This window comes from Apus apus, chromosome 10 (assembly GCF_020740795.1).
Source record: "Apus apus isolate bApuApu2 chromosome 10, bApuApu2.pri.cur, whole genome shotgun sequence".
Lineage (NCBI taxonomy): Eukaryota > Metazoa > Chordata > Aves > Apodiformes > Apodidae > Apus > Apus apus.
In genome coordinates this window covers 15,414,685-15,430,878 of record NC_067291.1, presented here as the reverse complement: position 1 = coordinate 15,430,878, position 16,194 = coordinate 15,414,685, and the positions used below count along the sequence as shown (strand labels likewise).

The window sequence follows — 16,194 nt, the reverse complement described above, 5'->3', positions numbered from 1 at the left end:
TTTCAGTCAGCCAAAGTATTATTACTGGAACTACTAATTTATTTTACAAGCTCTCCATGCTGACAATGCCTATCAAACACTCCAATACTATCCTGAAAGATAAAACAAGACAAAATACCACCTTTCAAATCACTTTCCTTAAAGACTTACGTTTTTTTCATTTGCTTCTGGCCTCTTCTTTTTGGGCTCTCATTTTCAGATTCACTACTTGCCTTTAATTGAAAAGAAAAAAAATCAGGTTGTAGACTTCACTCTGGACTCTTTCCTCGAGGATGTAACTGCAAGGCATGTACATGGTCCAAGCCTGGGCACAGCCTGGCTGCTAGAAGGATGCTCTGGTGTGACACGGTTGTAGCAGAGCAGCCAGCTCCCTGGCACTGTTCCCCCCTCGTCTGCAGGGTTAACACTGCTTGTTGTCAGCACGAAGAAGGTAACTCTCTGCAGAAAGACTGGAGAGCTCTACTACAACATCTGTCCTAGAGTCCCTGAGTTGCATGATGTGCAAGGCTGCGACCCACCTAGCCCTCAGCATCAACCTCCAACACTTGGCAGATGCTGTCAGCAGTGGCAGGGGCCAGGCAGACCTGCAATACCCCATGGACTGCAAACCCACAGGGTGAATTTGAGCCACCAAACCTTGCACTGCCCAACACTGGAAGCAACATGTATCCCAGAGAGGAAGGATGGCTCAGCTGCTGCCACCTCTGGCTGCAGTGCAAGGCAAGTATCTCTCCTGCCCGATGCTCAAGAACCAGGCAGCAACATGACTTCATGTTTTCTGGTCAGCACTTTCAGGGCCTGCCACAGTGCCAAGGCTTAGCTGCTTTACAAGGCTTTTAACTGAAAGTGCAGTGCCTGCATGTACTTTCATGAGTGCCCATACCTGCCACTTCAGCAGGAATACTGCAATATCTGGGGAAGTTCAGGCTCAGTTTCTGTGATTACACAAAAATGCATTATGATCTCTACCTACAGTAGAGAAACTCCCTATATGGAAGGAAATTCTTATAAAAGACAATATGGACTCAATCATCTTCAGAGGTCCCTTCCAACCCCTAATATTCTGTGATTCTCATCACAAGAGTGTTCTTGCTTTCCTGTTTGTTTTTCCCACACACAGCAAAAGTCACTGAGGACCTGACTGGGTCAGAGCCATGTCCTGCTGCTTTTGTTCCTCCTAATCCACCAGCCTCCACCAGTGAAGTGTCTGGCTAAATCTATCTAGAGATATTATAACCACTTGCTGTACTATTTTAAATGAGGACTCTTCACAAGGGCATGTAGCAATAGGACAAGGGGGAATGGCTTTAAACTGGAACAGGGTAGATTATGATTAGACGTTAGGAGGAAATTCTTTAGTGTGAGGGACACTGGAACAGGCTGCTCAGAGAAGTTGTGCAGGCCCCACCCCTGGAGGTGTTCAAGGCCAGGCTGGATGGGGCTCTGAGCAACCTGGTCTAGTGGGAGGTGTCCCTGCCCATGCAGGGGGGTTGGAACTAGATGAATTTTAAGGTCCCTTCCAACACTAACCAGTCTGTGATTCTATTATTAACTCCTACAGACCAAGACAGCTAAAAGAAATCTTAAGGCAGGTTGTACAGAACCCCATTTTTGTAAAAACTAGTCAACCATAAAAACAGGTTGCCACACAAATAACACCCCTCAAACAAAACCAAAGATGACTTCACATTGTACACTTGCCCCAGAAAACACAAATTAGCAGGGAGAAAACTCAAGAAACCAATGTGAAATTTCTAAAGGAGTATTAAAACGATATAAGTAGCCTCCAGGACTGCTCACCCTACACACTTACTGGTCACCTGCTTCACATTGCTTTCTGCTGCAGTGTTCAACTTCAGCTCTAGGCAATGTCTGCCCGTGACCTTGGGTACCTCAGATTTGCACCTCCTGGTATACCCACCACCTCCTGGATACAGCTAGCACAGCTTACAACTAAGAGCTGTTCACACAAGAATTTTGTGGAATGGTGTGAGCTGCAACATAAGAAGTTAAGGCTTTGAAGAGCCACGGCTCACCCCTCTGTTTTCTTTCTGCATTCTTTATTTCCATCTTCCAGCTTCCCTTCCACCAACAGAAATTTCCTTCTCACTTGCACCAGTGTTTCCATTAAAATATACTGAAATACTGGATGCCATACTGAAACACTGGATTGGTGTCAGATGTACATGTGACACAACACCACCTTTTGCACTGTATCTTACTACAAACATATTCATCTACGTGTTTCACAGCCCTGCATAAAATCCCTGTCTCATAGACCAAGAATCCAGGAAACAAGTGACTGGCAAACACCACAGAGAGCCCCATGCACCCTTGCAACACAAGCCAAGCATTCCACAGATTTCAGTTTCATCATAGCTAAGTTTAAAAGTCCTCAATTTTCTTTTTCTCTTTTAATCTCTTACCCACTTTCTGAAGCACACTGATATGCTATTCCAATTTTGGCATGTTCTTGAGAGCTGTCCCTCAATGCAGGTTTCCTTTTTGCTGTCTTGTGGCAAACTACAAGTAAAGAGAGGTGGATTTTTCTTCTGCTCTGTGTCAGAGATTAGATTTGGGGAAAACCAAATACAACCTTTGGCTCTTTGAAACTAACTCCATTTCTTTGCCAAAATCCTGTTTTCCAAGTTTCTAGTGTCCACTTTCCTAATGCCTCTATTGTTCCCCTGCTCTGCTGCTGTCTCTACAAAGCTGATGCTCATCTCTCAACAACATGTCGTTTCCTCACTTCTTTCTGTCTTGAAAAATGTAACTTATGACTGCAATTCAGCCACCTTCAGTTACATTTTTCAAAGACACCATTGTGCTTTCTGGTTGTACGCCAAGCCCAGCTCTATCTCTTTTGACACAGCCAGTCCCCAGCCTGAGTCATCTGCCTGCCTTGTGCTCCCACATCCTCCCTACGAGTGCTGGGAAGTGTCGTGCCTGCAGCCTTGCAGCCACCAGTGACTCAGCCTCTCCTTCCCACTCCCTCGCCTACCACCGACTTTGTCTCCTTCTCACCAACTTCTCCTGCCACCCTGACCCTGGGGTGAAAGGCTCCAGCCTCTGGCTAGAAGCTGCTTTCTACCATTTCATTCAGAAATAACAATAAATTTATTTTAAAATGTGTAAGCTCATTTTAGCGACCTCTTAATTGCACGTAAATCCACATTTCAGGACCCAGCTGCAAAACTTTATGCTGAATTGCTTCAAACAGCCCAAGGGGGAGATTTGTACTTCTGCCCTGGACTCCACAGCACAAGCTTTGTGCTTGAAACACCATTATCAGCATCAACCCACAGGCCCTGGTTGGTGGTAAATTCCTTGGTTAAGGAAGCACAGATGATAACCAGACAGCTGGGAGCACGCTAGGTCCAGAGCATGCTCCTGAGGTCCCATCTGCCTGTCACTCACCCTCATCAGGAAGCAGACCACTTGGGAAATCACATGCAAGTTGAATTTTAGTAACATCACCTCACTGAATGACACAAGCTAAGCTGACAAAATCCACCTCCAGTCCCCACCAGGGTTTTGTCAGCCCAGGTGCACACTCCTCGCTCTGAGAGCCTGAACGTCAGTGCTGCCAAAACTCTGCTGGGCTCAGGCTGCCCCTCTCCAGTGCTGCTGTGGTTGCCAAGAAGAAAGACAACTTGCCTTCCTCTAGTTCCCTTTTCCCCTACCAAAAACTATAATTATGCCCAACTTAAGCCTGCACCATTACTTCCAACTGGACTAGGAACTGACCTCTTACAATTTGCTTTCCCCACCTCCCACTGAAGGGACCAAACTTCCCTCTCCAAGCCTCACTGACTCCTCCCATCTAATTTGTTATTTCTCTCTCCCAGCACTTAAAATTACATTGTCTCTTGCCACGTAGCAGGGCTGCTCAAAATGTCATGATGCTGCATACCGAGCACCAAGCAGGACAATGCAGCAGCAGTAGCTTTAAAGTTCTGCTCCTACAGGTTGTCCATGAGCATCCACTCTCCCAGTCCAGGGCAGGAGAAAGAGACCCAAGGCCCTTGGCATGATCCCAAGCCGAGCATCCTGAGCTCATGCTGCCTACTAGGGAATTAAGACTTGCTTAAACAGAGGAAAGAAATATCTCAGACTAAAGTCAAAGTGAGGATTTGCTCATTTCAGAGCTCCAGAAAAGCTGGAGAATCTCAGCTGGCCAGGCTAGTTTTCTTATGTCTGCTGAAGTTCTGTCTCCCAGTGATACTGGTAGCATTTGAACCTTCAACATAGATGTGAGTCAAAGCATTAATCAAAATGCAAATGAGCAGAACTTTTTTTTTTGCTTCCAATACTAAAACTAACTGTATTTTGGGAAGACCTCTGGGGCATGACTTGTGGCCTCCCTCTCACAGAAAAGATGCACCATCCAATTTATCACTAACCATCCCTTTTATAGCAAAAAGACTGTGTCATTTACTTCTCAACTGCCTCAGAATACTCCGAAAGGCACCTGGCTCTGCATGTCTCACTTCCCCTGGCTGAAACCTGAGGCCAGTTTATTAACTGCAAAGAAAACTCATGGTCAAGTACTGGTTTTACTAAAAAACTCACACGTGCTCTTATTCCTGGAGACAGCTCTAGTCCTCTGAGCAGCTCTACCCCCCTATGCAAAATGGCACTTTCACTTCCTGAACCTTCCAGACCATACCTCAGCACTGATGGTGAGTTATCACCCTCCCTAATTGCAGCTCTGAGACCTCCACAAGGTGCCCGGTGGCCTCCAGCTGGTTCCCAGAAGGCAATAATTTCTAACACACAAATAACCCTGACCAAACTGCTGGTCTCAGAGGACAGACTAGGGATTGAACAGTGCCCCAGAAACTGAGCCACCTCCACCTATGCGACATCTGCCCCCAGCAGGGTGAGTCATGGGGCAGCATGCAGGCAGGAGTGGTGGCTGGTCCTTGTTCTGTGCTCTCAGCCTGCCACGCTGCCTGGGGGATGCTGTGTGCTAACACTGCAGAGAAGCATTAGGGAGGAAGGCAATTAAAAGCTCCTATTGTGCTGGAAGTCCCAAGCAGCAGGTCACTGTCGACAGGATAAGCCCTGTAAAGGTAAAAAGCATCTTAAGCAGTGTCAAGAGCCTTGGTCTTCTGCCAGCTCCAGCAGCAGCACAGAGCACTCAGCATTACGCAGGCTCAAGCTATGCTATTTTCTCTCTCTTGGCACTTTGGTCTTCCAAAAGCAAGACTTTCCAGCTCCTTCTGCTCTTTGCGAGGCCCCAGCACTGTGCTCCTGACATGTCACACCCTCCATCAGACTCTGCTGCAAGTGGGAGTTGTCCCATGGGGACCAGTCAGTGTTGCTTTGGGGAGAAAGAGGGGAAGTGAGTATTCCAATTTTGTTAATTTGGGCTGTTTCACAAAGGTGGCAGTGGGATCATTTGGATAATTTTTTTTTTTTTTTTTTTTTTTTACAATATTCTGTGGTATAGCAAAGTTTTTACATCTCAAATATATTTAAAAAAAAAACAAACTTCATCATATCTTAAATAGTAGGAAATAAAGATATTGAAAAAGAAAACAACATTTGCAAAACCACGTAATATTGTAAAACAAAAAAAGGTGGAACTTACCTGAGCCCCTAAGAGGGCACTGGGGTGTGCAGTGGAACTCTGTGGTGGGTGTGACATTGGCAGCACAGTGCATGCCGAGGCATCGCACAGAGGGGCAGCCAGCGAGCCTGGGCTCTGCCAAACTTGAAAAGGAAAACAAAAGCTAAGTCAATTATGTGCCCCAAGCCCCTTCCCAACCTGCTGCTCTGCAGGACATCCAGCACACGAGTCTGGGGGGGCAGGTGGTGGCACTGGGGATGCTGCAAGGCTCAATGCTAATGCACCTATGTTTGCTGTGTGACCTGGACCTCTGAAGCATCCAAACGCAGATGTTGGCAGCAAAGCACAAGCAGCCTGGCTGTCAGGGAGCACTACTGGGCTCTGGGCTCCTGAAGAGCTGGCTGCTTATCTTCAGATTCCCAACCACGTGTTTTTGTACCTAGCCCTGAGCCACAAGCTTTGTTTTCAGTCTAAGCCTCTCTCTGGTTTTCCTTCCCCTCTGCTACAGCTACTCAACCTTCCTGAAGGTCTGCAGAGGAAAAGCTCTGTGAAAACGTCTGTTAGACACAAGTAAAGGCAGCAGCTCATTCTTGCATCTTCAGGGAAAAAAAAAACAAAGATCAGAAAAAGGAAAAATTCAAAGGTTTGTCTGCCAGGCTCTGACCAGTGTCACCCCCAAAAGCAGCAGAAAATACTCCCCAATATTCAACCAAAAAAAAGTAATTGTTCATAAAGCTGAACACACAGAAATGCATTTATCAGCATGATCGATTCCAGGATGGGCAACAATGACATTCCTTTGATATGAGGTGTTTCTGGGAAGTTTCCTCATTCCTGGTGGGATTTGTGTTGTCTTGTTTTGGTTTCTTTTTTTTTACACAGACTCCTTCTCTCCAGGACATTTCTACAGCAGAGCATGACCTGCATTATGCCCCGTTCCAGCAATGAGACCAGTGCATGCAGGTCTCAGCCCACACAGTGTCCCGCTGACTCCAAATGTCTCAGGCCAAGCGAATCCAACTGCAGGACTGGGACCTTAGCTGTGAGCTCCAACGCTCATGTGCCAAGCTAGGACTCTGTGGTTACAAGGCACTGCAGACAAGACCTGTCTTTGCTCTTTGGGTTTATATGTTCAGTAATCCCTCATCCTTGTGCTTGTTTTTTCTCATTTTCTTACCTCATCTTTTATATTAAATCGCGACGGTTCTTGTCTGCTTCGGTTTGACCTCCTAACCCCATAAACATCAGGATACTCTTCCCACATCTGCAAAATAAACAGACCATCAGAAGGCCTGCTTCACCCCAATTATTTCCAACATTTTAGAGAAGTTTGATGGTGAATGTTTGTGGGGTTTTTTTAAATCTACATAAAACCATTAGCGAATTAGCAACCAGTAGATGGACACTTTAATAAACTGGCTGAAAAGGATGATGATTATTTTGGGGTGTTTGGTAATGCTCTAAAGCAGCATGTTTTATCTCAGCATTATCTTTCTAGTGGTCCATTATTCCACCAGGGTACAAATTACTCTGCAGCTCATTCTGGCTGAAGGACTAAGCATTGGGATAGCCAGCCTCTGAAAGCAATGGTGCTGAAGGCAAGGAGACAACACCTTGCATGTGGAATGAAGAAACATACCAACACACAGAGAAAATTCACTGTTGCTAACAGTTTCCACCATAACTCCTTTCCATAGGGAGAACACCACAGGCTGCCTGATGAGTCCAATGACAAGACATCACCTGCTGCACCTTCAGAAGTGAATTCTGTGGCCCAGCCTGGACAGCAAATGGAGTGGGGCACCCTGTTCTTTGGCAAGGCAGCAGGACTGCCAGTTCTTCTCCTCAATGCCCTGATGTGAACGTGGTTTGGCAGCACGGGATGTGCAGAGCTGACTACTGGAAATGGTTGTGCTCTCTTTGCTGTAACCAGACCCTAAACAGTTTAATACACTGAGCTTAACAGCACGTGTTTGTTCTTGCTGGATGGACAGAAGGAGAAGGGGGAGACAAGAACTGATGCCCTGAGGGACATGAATGCAGAGCTGTGTTGGTGACACAGGACACTAGAAGATGAACAGGGCAGGTACAAACCACCAACATGCCTTTCAAACATGTACACCAACAATCCATCTTCTCCCTCAGCTGAGCTTATCCTCTTTCAGTTTTCTAAACCTATTCATTTCCTTCTGCTTCTCTCTCGCTCCAGTCCCCAAACGTTTCTGCAAGCCACTGGCAGGAAAAGGAAATCAAAATACACTGCCAGATGCAGCAGCGACATGGGACTGAGAGCGTGATGAATGCAAGGCTGCAGCCCAGCAATTCTGGGGCTGTTGAAGGAGCAAGGGGATAACACTGCAACAGACAGATTGTGAAGGTGTGTATCTGTTGGGCATACAAGTACAGAGATAAACAAATTCACATAAAAGAAATACTCCCTGAACCATCTGAAGAACTTGTCTTTTCATCTTTTAAATGGCACAGGTTTTGGATGAGGGATCGACTCCCATGACAAATCTGAATAGCACCTACCCCAAATTAACCTCACCTTCATGGGTATATCTAGACAGAAATACAAAATAAACAATAGAATTAATTGCATTGGTTATTCAAGGGGAACTGGTATCAACACTCCTACGTTAGACCTGGCTAAAGAAAACACACATTATCAGAGAAATGAAGAGAGAGGCTTTCTTCTTAGAGGGTGCCCTGACCTTTTGATGTTTCACACAAGCTAATTATCACCATGCACATGGATGTGCTCCCTTATAGGATAATTCTAATGTTTATTGTTAGGGACATGCTCTTAGAAGCCCACAGAGAAAGAAAATACTTCCTTCAGTCCCCAATTAACAACAATAAAACAGAAATTTGAATTTTGTGTTACACCACAACTGCCTTATAAACACACCTTTCCTTGCCAGTCTAAACACAGCATATTTAGCCATGACCTGAGTCAACAGCCAAGAGATCTCTGAGAGGAAGAAGCGGGTAACAAAACTCTTCACTCCTCCCTTGCAGGTAGATGGAGAGTGCAGACAAAGCCAGTCTCAGTCCTTACACACACATAGCAACTTTCCCCATAAAACTCACTCTCACGGGCAAGCAGCGCCAAGTGCAAACCACATCTAAGAAAAACAGGAGAGCTGCACACCACAAACACAAATAAACCAAAAATAACTGACCTAACCTGATTTTCTTCCCTCCAACAGTTCATAGAGTTCCTATCTCCAAATGGTATTCGTGCTCCTCTTTCTCACCTCACCCCACACTGTGTCACTCAGGTGCCTCCATCCCTCAGGTAAAGCAGGTACGCAAGGCACAGCTCCTGCACTGGGCAGGTGTTCACCAACCAGAGGGGAACCACATGCATTAAACACAAGCAATCCCTTTCTTCCTGTGCAGCAACAGGCAGAGGGCAAACCTGGCTATTTAAGGGGGTATTTCTAGCGGGAAGCTGGGAACTGCAGAAAAAAAACACAACAAAGGACCACTGTTCTGGACATAATAAAAGTTAAACAGCTTTTTTTCTCCTTTACTTTTTTCAAAGAGGAAGACAGTGATGGAAACCAACCAAAGCAACACAAACCCTAGCATTCTCCTGGTTATGTATCACACAGGGAAGCTTTACTACTTCTAAGGGAGAGAAAGGACAGGACAGCAGTGGAAAGACAGAGAGGATGAAATGACAGGGTCATGGTACTGGTACGAAATGCCTACCCCTCATTTGCTACAGTCAGCCCCATCACTACCCAGCTGGTGCCCAGAAGGTTGTCCCATCAAGCACACAAACTCCTGCTCACAAGGATGGTACCAGCAGGGCAGAAGCACACAGACCAAACAGGCGACAAGTGACTTGGGGACACCAGAGGTCAAGAGTTTGTTTGGTCAATGTGCAAAGTAGCAGGAAGTTGAAGACAGCTTCATTAAAGTCCTGCTGTCTGGTCTTTCACGGTAGGTACAGCAGTAACATGGCTATGCAGAGCAGCAGGGGCAATACCTTTTTAACATCTGCTATTCTTTCCTTCTTAGAGGCCGGTTTTTCTTTGGTTTCAGGAGGGGTCTGCTGGGATTTGGAACCCGTTGATTCACTTTCGGATTCAGACTGACTTTCAGAGGACTCCGAGCTGCTGTTTGACTCGCTGCCCTGCTCGCTGCCCTGCTCGCTTTCAGACTGGCTTGCAGAATCAGAGCCAGAGGCTTCTTCGGATGCCGAGTGACTGATGGTAGAGAAAGAAGAGATTACATTTTAACTGCACTCTCACAGCTTTGAAATACGCAGCGAGTGAACCTGAGCCACATCTAAGCCACCACGAAAGGCTCGGAATAGCCTAAAAGTAAATGTGAACTGCATGGTCCCAAACAGGCACATTGAAGTAGATGCAACTCATTCCCAGGACAGGCACTGAACACATGGGCAAGACTGCAGGCTCCAAAGTGGTGGTAACATGATGAGAAGCATTAACAATACCACCAGTACAGGTCCTGCAGGGAGGATCTGGCTCCCTCACAACAAGCAACAATCATGTCCAAAGACAATCCTCCTATATTAAAGATAAGCAGCTGCTCCAGTGTGGCTCTCCACTATGCCCTAGTATGGCTGGTGGCTCAAAAAACAACAGGCAGTTTCTGAAAGAGGTGAGCACCAAATACTGCATACATAATGCTATATATTATAGTAAATACGTTTCTTGGAAAAAGAATAAATTTGGCAACAGAGCAGCAGAAAGGAGCTTATACAGGCACGTGACTGCTGAGGAAGTTCCTGTTTCAAGGATTACACCCATGCTGTGCAGACTGCATTTCTCATGTGTCCAGTAACAGGGGAGCAGAACATCAAATAGGTGTGCTTCTGTTTGTTTTTACATTCAAATGAGAGACTGATCTACTTTAGGCAGCCAAAATACGCAAATACCTTCAGCCAATCACTCCAACATCTATTTTTTCATCTAAAATCCAATTAAAGAAAACAGAAAACTCATTACAATATGTAACATTCATGCTAGTAAGACAGCATCACAAATTCCACTGTCACAAACCAAACGCAGTGTGGCAATGGCAGGACTGTAAACTTTTTGAACAAGGAGCATCTCTTTCCAGGTCAGCTCCTGATCTGCAGCTAGATGTGTCTGTAACAACTTGAAGGCATGCTGCAGGTAGAACATCAGGAAAAGAACAGTCAGGAAAACTTTGCAGAGGGAAACCAGATTTTTAATGTTTCTCCTTTTGTACAAAACGACTAACAAGATACTTCGAAGGCTCTGCTCAGATTTCACAATTCAAGAAAAAAAAAAAAACCAACCAACCCACCATGAACATACAAAGACCAGAAAGCAAAAGCACAGGTACAACTGCACACAATGCCACGGAAACCAACGCACGCTGCAGACAGGGGATCCCTACAGCCAGCCGCTGCTCACAGCAGACAGGGCTGTTTTACACCACCGAAATGAGTTTTACCCTCTCCGATACACAACGCTCAGGTATTTGAGGGCTGTGAGGGGGCCGGCCCCAGCAGCCCCAGCAGCCCCAGCCGCTCCTGCCTGCCGCCAGCGGGGCTCCCGGCTGCCGTGTCCCCGGGAGCGGGCAGAGGGCAGCAGCCGAGCGCGCCGGGAACCGGCTCCGCGAATCCCTCCGGCACACAGCCAGGCTCCTGGCCGCCATCTTACAGCCATCCCTCTTCCACCATCTTGAGATTTCCTTGCCGTGGCGGCTGCTGCTGCTCTGGGTCTGCCTGCAAGTCCTGAAATGGAAGGGCGTCGCAAACACAGGGGAGAAAAAGAACCAGCGGTGGGTGAGAATGACTAAGGGTGAAGTGGCAGAAATGGGGGCTTTTCTGCAAGCAGCAGAGGGTGAGCCATCACCAGCGGTTGCTGGTTTCATGGTCCCAGCTTGCTGTTGAAGGAGATGGGGGGAACGCACCGCTCCTTCCTGGCAGGGCTGGAAAATCAAGCTGAACCCCTCCAGGCCTCCCGGTCGCTCCTTGCCTGTCCCGTTCCTGGCCATGACAACCCAAGGCACAGCCTCACACACAGCCATCTTTCTAAACCCTGCCACTGCTTGTCCCTTCCTCTATGTCGTCTGCAACTTCCAGCCGCCCCTTCCCCACCACGTCCCTCCATCGCCGTGTCCTGCTGCCAGCACCATCCACGGCCCCTCTCTCCCTGCTCGCCTGCAGCTCCCTGCAGTTTCTCATTGAGCTCATCCACAGATCTGCTGACATCTCCCAACATCCCGCTCAACCATATTGCTTCGCAAACCAGTCTACTTAGAGTGAGTGATGAAACTTCCCCACTGGAGAGTTTTTAAGAGTTCCAGAGTTTTTTCAAGAAAACCAAGGGAATTTTATTAGGAAGCACTGCCATGCCACTCAGGGAAACGACACTCTCAAGCAGCTCTGGGGACAACCAGTTTCCACAAGCAGGGTCTAGAAGGACAATAACCCACAGAGCCTCCCATGGGGATGGGAACCTGACCTCTGCAAAAGAATGGGATGTGGAGGCATCCAAGCCCCTACTGTCACGATGCAAAGTGGCAACATCAGGCTCTGGTTGACTCATGTTGGCATCCCATGTTCCACAGGGACAGCGCAACAGAGGAAGACCCTTTGCTTCACTCAGATTAATTAGCAATAGCTGGAAGAAATTATAACAACCGAGGCTAGAATGAGGCCAGACAACTTTGGCAGTATTTGTTTAAAGGCAGAACAAGAATTACTGGCCTCCTCCCACTCTGGAGGCTCCTAGTTTCTCAAGGTCCTAAGCTTTACTTCAAGGACATAGGGACACGGCCTTTCTGAACATCAATAACCATAATTCATGTGCTTTATCCGCATTATCTGGACACTATAATTCTTCTTTTCATGATGTCAACTGTGGCATCTGAAAAGAGGGCAACTTCTCCAGTGACAGACGACACACACATCTGCATTTACAGGTATGCACACGCATGCCCTACTAAGGCAAGAAACGTAGATGAAAAGTGGTGTGTCTTCTGAAGGCTGTTGCAAATGCTTTTTTAAATAAACAACCTGTTTATTAAAGATACGTGCATGTCTTTATTTCTACATTGATAGAATAAACAACCAAAAAAAAAGATACATGAAAAAGCTAATTCCATAAAATAATCCTTTCTAGCTATCACTGAGACAATCAGAAAGCATTTCTACCAACCAGCAGAGTAGAAAGGATTAGCAGCATGTGTGTCAAGTCAGGCCTTACACTGCACGTGACTGGAGATTTAAGTCCTCTTTTCAGAAGCTATTTTTGGACTATGACCTGCTTTAATGTTAACATCTAAACAAGACCTACTTTCAATTAAACTATAAGTGGGGGGTAAGCTATAATTAATTGTCACAAAAATCACAATTCAACCAATCCAGCTCCCTCTAAATTTAGCAGAAAAACACCCATGATGATCAAGAAAGCTACAGCTGGACCGCTGATAACTCCCTTGAAGTAACTGCTATAAAACTTGATCTGCTAAGACTCAGCCCAATATGTTCCCCTAGTTTCTAAGAAATACTTCAGGCTATAATTCTGGTTTAATTAAGATCCTGCTCCTGACTTGAGGGAGAATAAAACTAAATCATCCCTTACCAAGAAGGACACACTGCTTCCAAGAAATAAGTAGCTGAACGACAGTGATAAGACATCTAAGTTTACAAGGCAATTACAGCATGCTTGAAGCCTCCAGCTTTAGCTTTTAATATTTCACATTATTTTATAGGGGATCATCATTGCTAACAGCAAGAAAACACTTTATAAGCTCTCAACAAGTACAAACAGTAGATGCGTTTCCAGAAGGTGCAATTCAAGGCGAAAAAATGACCCAATATGCATTTCTGGAACCAAGTGCTAACAAGGGAATGGCTCTAACTGTGACCGTTCTGCCCCAGACTTTAAGTTTTGACTTTTGATGGCAGAACTTGAATTCAGACAGAGGGATAAAGGAGGACTAATGACTCAAGACCCTCCCACAAGCCAAACTCCTCCTAGCTTTAAGAACTGCTGTGAATGATTTAAACCTAAACAAGTTTGAATTCAAACAACCATATTCCACTGGGCTTCACAAGCTCAGCAGGGACTCAGCACCAACAAAACCCACCCGTGCAGGTTCAAGAAGGTCCTTGACACAAACACCCAGGGCTGCATAATACCAGAAACCAAGTTTACTGTTCCCCTACAGCAAACATACATTTAACCATTAAGCATTGCTGAACACAGTTTCACATGTTCTGTGGATGACTGAGACCCAGGTGTCCATTCACGTCTCTTTGCCCCCAAAAGACCAAAGGCAGGTACCTGGGAGATACCTTCTTCCCTCTCCCATCCATCCTCACTCTATGGCCCATCTTCCCAGTACTCACTTTGTGCTTATGTTGTTATTATCATCAGAAGACTAGCCCAGAAAAACAGCAAAATAGGCCTCTGCTGCCTTAGTGAGTAAAACCAGGACCAAGACTTTAGAGGAAAAGGGAACAGTGGAAATATACTACTTTCTGTAGCACAGAGGAGTTGCAGAGGAATAGATGACCAAGCAAGACCCCAATTTTGGGGGAGCAGCAAGCCAGATGCTGCTCAGTGCGGCCACCACAGGTCCTCAACAGTCAACTCTGGCAGAGCCAAGCCAACTGTCTGCAACAACCCAAACATTCCAATTCCATGGCAACAGCATACACAGGCATGTGATGGGTGGAACCACAGGTGAGCCCACCAGACTTGCTGGCCCTACTGACCCACAGCACATCAGCGGGCAGCCAAGCTGCAACTCTCTGGAGTGAGCAGGATGTCTGCTCCAGAAGAGGCATATCTGTCAGATCCAGCTCTACCTGTAGAAGAGGCTCTCAGCCCCTGCAGCTCTTCAGCAAGAGCTGCTACCCTCACCTACCCACCAGTGGCAATGACCCCACATTTTCTCCAAAGCAACAGAGCAGCAAAGCCAGTGCAGGCCACCAATTAAAAAACTATTTAAATAGATGTGTCTTCCTGAAGTAACCTACACATAAGCTGTTGTACACAACAAACCACAGATGCTAATTACCAACCCAGCTAGATACCATGTTGCTGCTAAACATTTCCTTTGAATATCTGTTCTATAAATGTGATGTTCTTTATTATTACTTCTGAAATGCCCACGTATATTGCAAATAAAACCAAGCACCATTAGTGTTGATGCACGTACCCAAGTCACACCACAGCTGTAAAAAAGCACCAAACCACATTAAATTTCACTTCTAGGCTAAATGAGCCAGGGAGAGAAACACAAGACTGATTCTGACTACAGAACACCTGATGACAAAGAGGTAACATTTGATAAAGAGAGAACAATACATGGCCCAGAGAAGAATAAAAGCATCATGGGATCTAACCCTTACTTTGGTGGGGGGGGGAAACAAACCATGAGCAAATGCTATAGCAAGCATAGCCAAGGTCTTGCAGAAGGCACACAGAGCTTGCAAGAGAACTAAGTGAATGACACTCATTGTGATACTGAAGATAAAGTCATTCTGAACTTTTTGAGTTTCCTTTATCTTATAATGAAAGCATATTAAAAACAGTGAGTGGTGCTTGCCTGTCTCCCAAGGCAAAGATTCTCTGAGTGGTAAATGTTGAGAAGGGTCAGATGGTGAAAAAGCTTTTCCCAACTTATTTCCTGAAGGCAAAAGTGGAAATGGAGGGAAGAAAAATATTCCTGCTGTTCCACAATCCGCAGCTATGTGAGGTAAGTATTTCTAACAATGATCTGTCTCAAAAAAGGAACTGAAACTAGAATAAACTAAACACAGCCAGGCTCTTCATACTGTTCAGAAGCGATTCTAAAACAACTTAAAATACTCACAATATAATTTGGCCAACACTATGCAGGCTTTCAAGGGGCACAACAAATACTCCCAATTTTACAGAGTTACTCCTGCCAGATAACTAACATGTCCTTCAAAAACCAGAAGAGTATCTCCCCAACCTGATTTTGTGAACAGCAACTTTTTTTCTTAAATAGACAAGTGAGAGGAGTTACCGTGGAGAATTTACACTTCTCCCACAAATAACTGCAAACCTTGCTTGCAGAGCCCGGGTGCTAATTACATCTACAGAGCACTAGGCACAACAGGGCTAGGCTGCTACTGTAACAACTGAGGGATTATGCACTCAGCAGGTATCCTATCTAACAACCATCCGAGTTCAGCTGTACCATGTTTCCAGCCTGGCTCAAAGGATATGAAGGAGAGGAGGCAGAGGAAAACCTTCACATTCTGGACACTGCTCCTTGCTCCAGCACAGGAGTCCCAAATGCCAAAGGCAAATCAATACTGAGCACACAGTGAGCTAAATATACCTCTTGCTGCTCTGCTGCAGCTCCCCTACAGCACATTCAGCTATGTTGAATGACAAGTATTTTCCAAAAGTGTTTTTTTCTTCTCCACTACAAAGACAGCACATTATGCTTGCATAAGCAAGCAAAACGAGCAGTTCATTCATGACTGAAAGAGCTGGCACTCTCACTCTCTGATCTTTGAGCCAGAGGCTGAAAATGCCCGAGATGTTTAGTGGGAAAAGAAAAAAAAAAAACAAAACAAAACAGCACAAGGACAAAAAGAGTCAAAACCTGCCTGCTTGATT

General features: G+C 45.8%; 1 protein-coding gene across 11 annotated transcripts in view; it reads right to left on the bottom strand.

Annotated features, from left to right (window-relative positions):
* The window catches only part of CHD2 (chromodomain helicase DNA binding protein 2), a 73,893-nt gene that overhangs the window by 33,436 nt on the left and 24,263 nt on the right, over positions 1-16,194 (bottom strand). For 7 of the 11 annotated variants that reach the window (XM_051628718.1, XM_051628722.1, XM_051628715.1 and 4 more), the window contains 3 exons: positions 9,576-9,795; positions 6,753-6,839; positions 151-212 (listed from right to left, as the gene is read on the bottom strand). In XM_051628718.1, coding sequence (XP_051484678.1) covers positions 151-212; positions 6,753-6,839; positions 9,576-9,795 — 369 coding nt within the window. Of the gene's footprint in view, positions 1-150; positions 213-2,426; positions 2,581-5,596; positions 5,862-6,752; positions 6,840-9,575; positions 9,796-16,194 lie in introns of those variants that run through there. The other 4 variants (XM_051628721.1, XM_051628723.1, XM_051628724.1 and 1 more) reach the window with 4 other exon arrangements.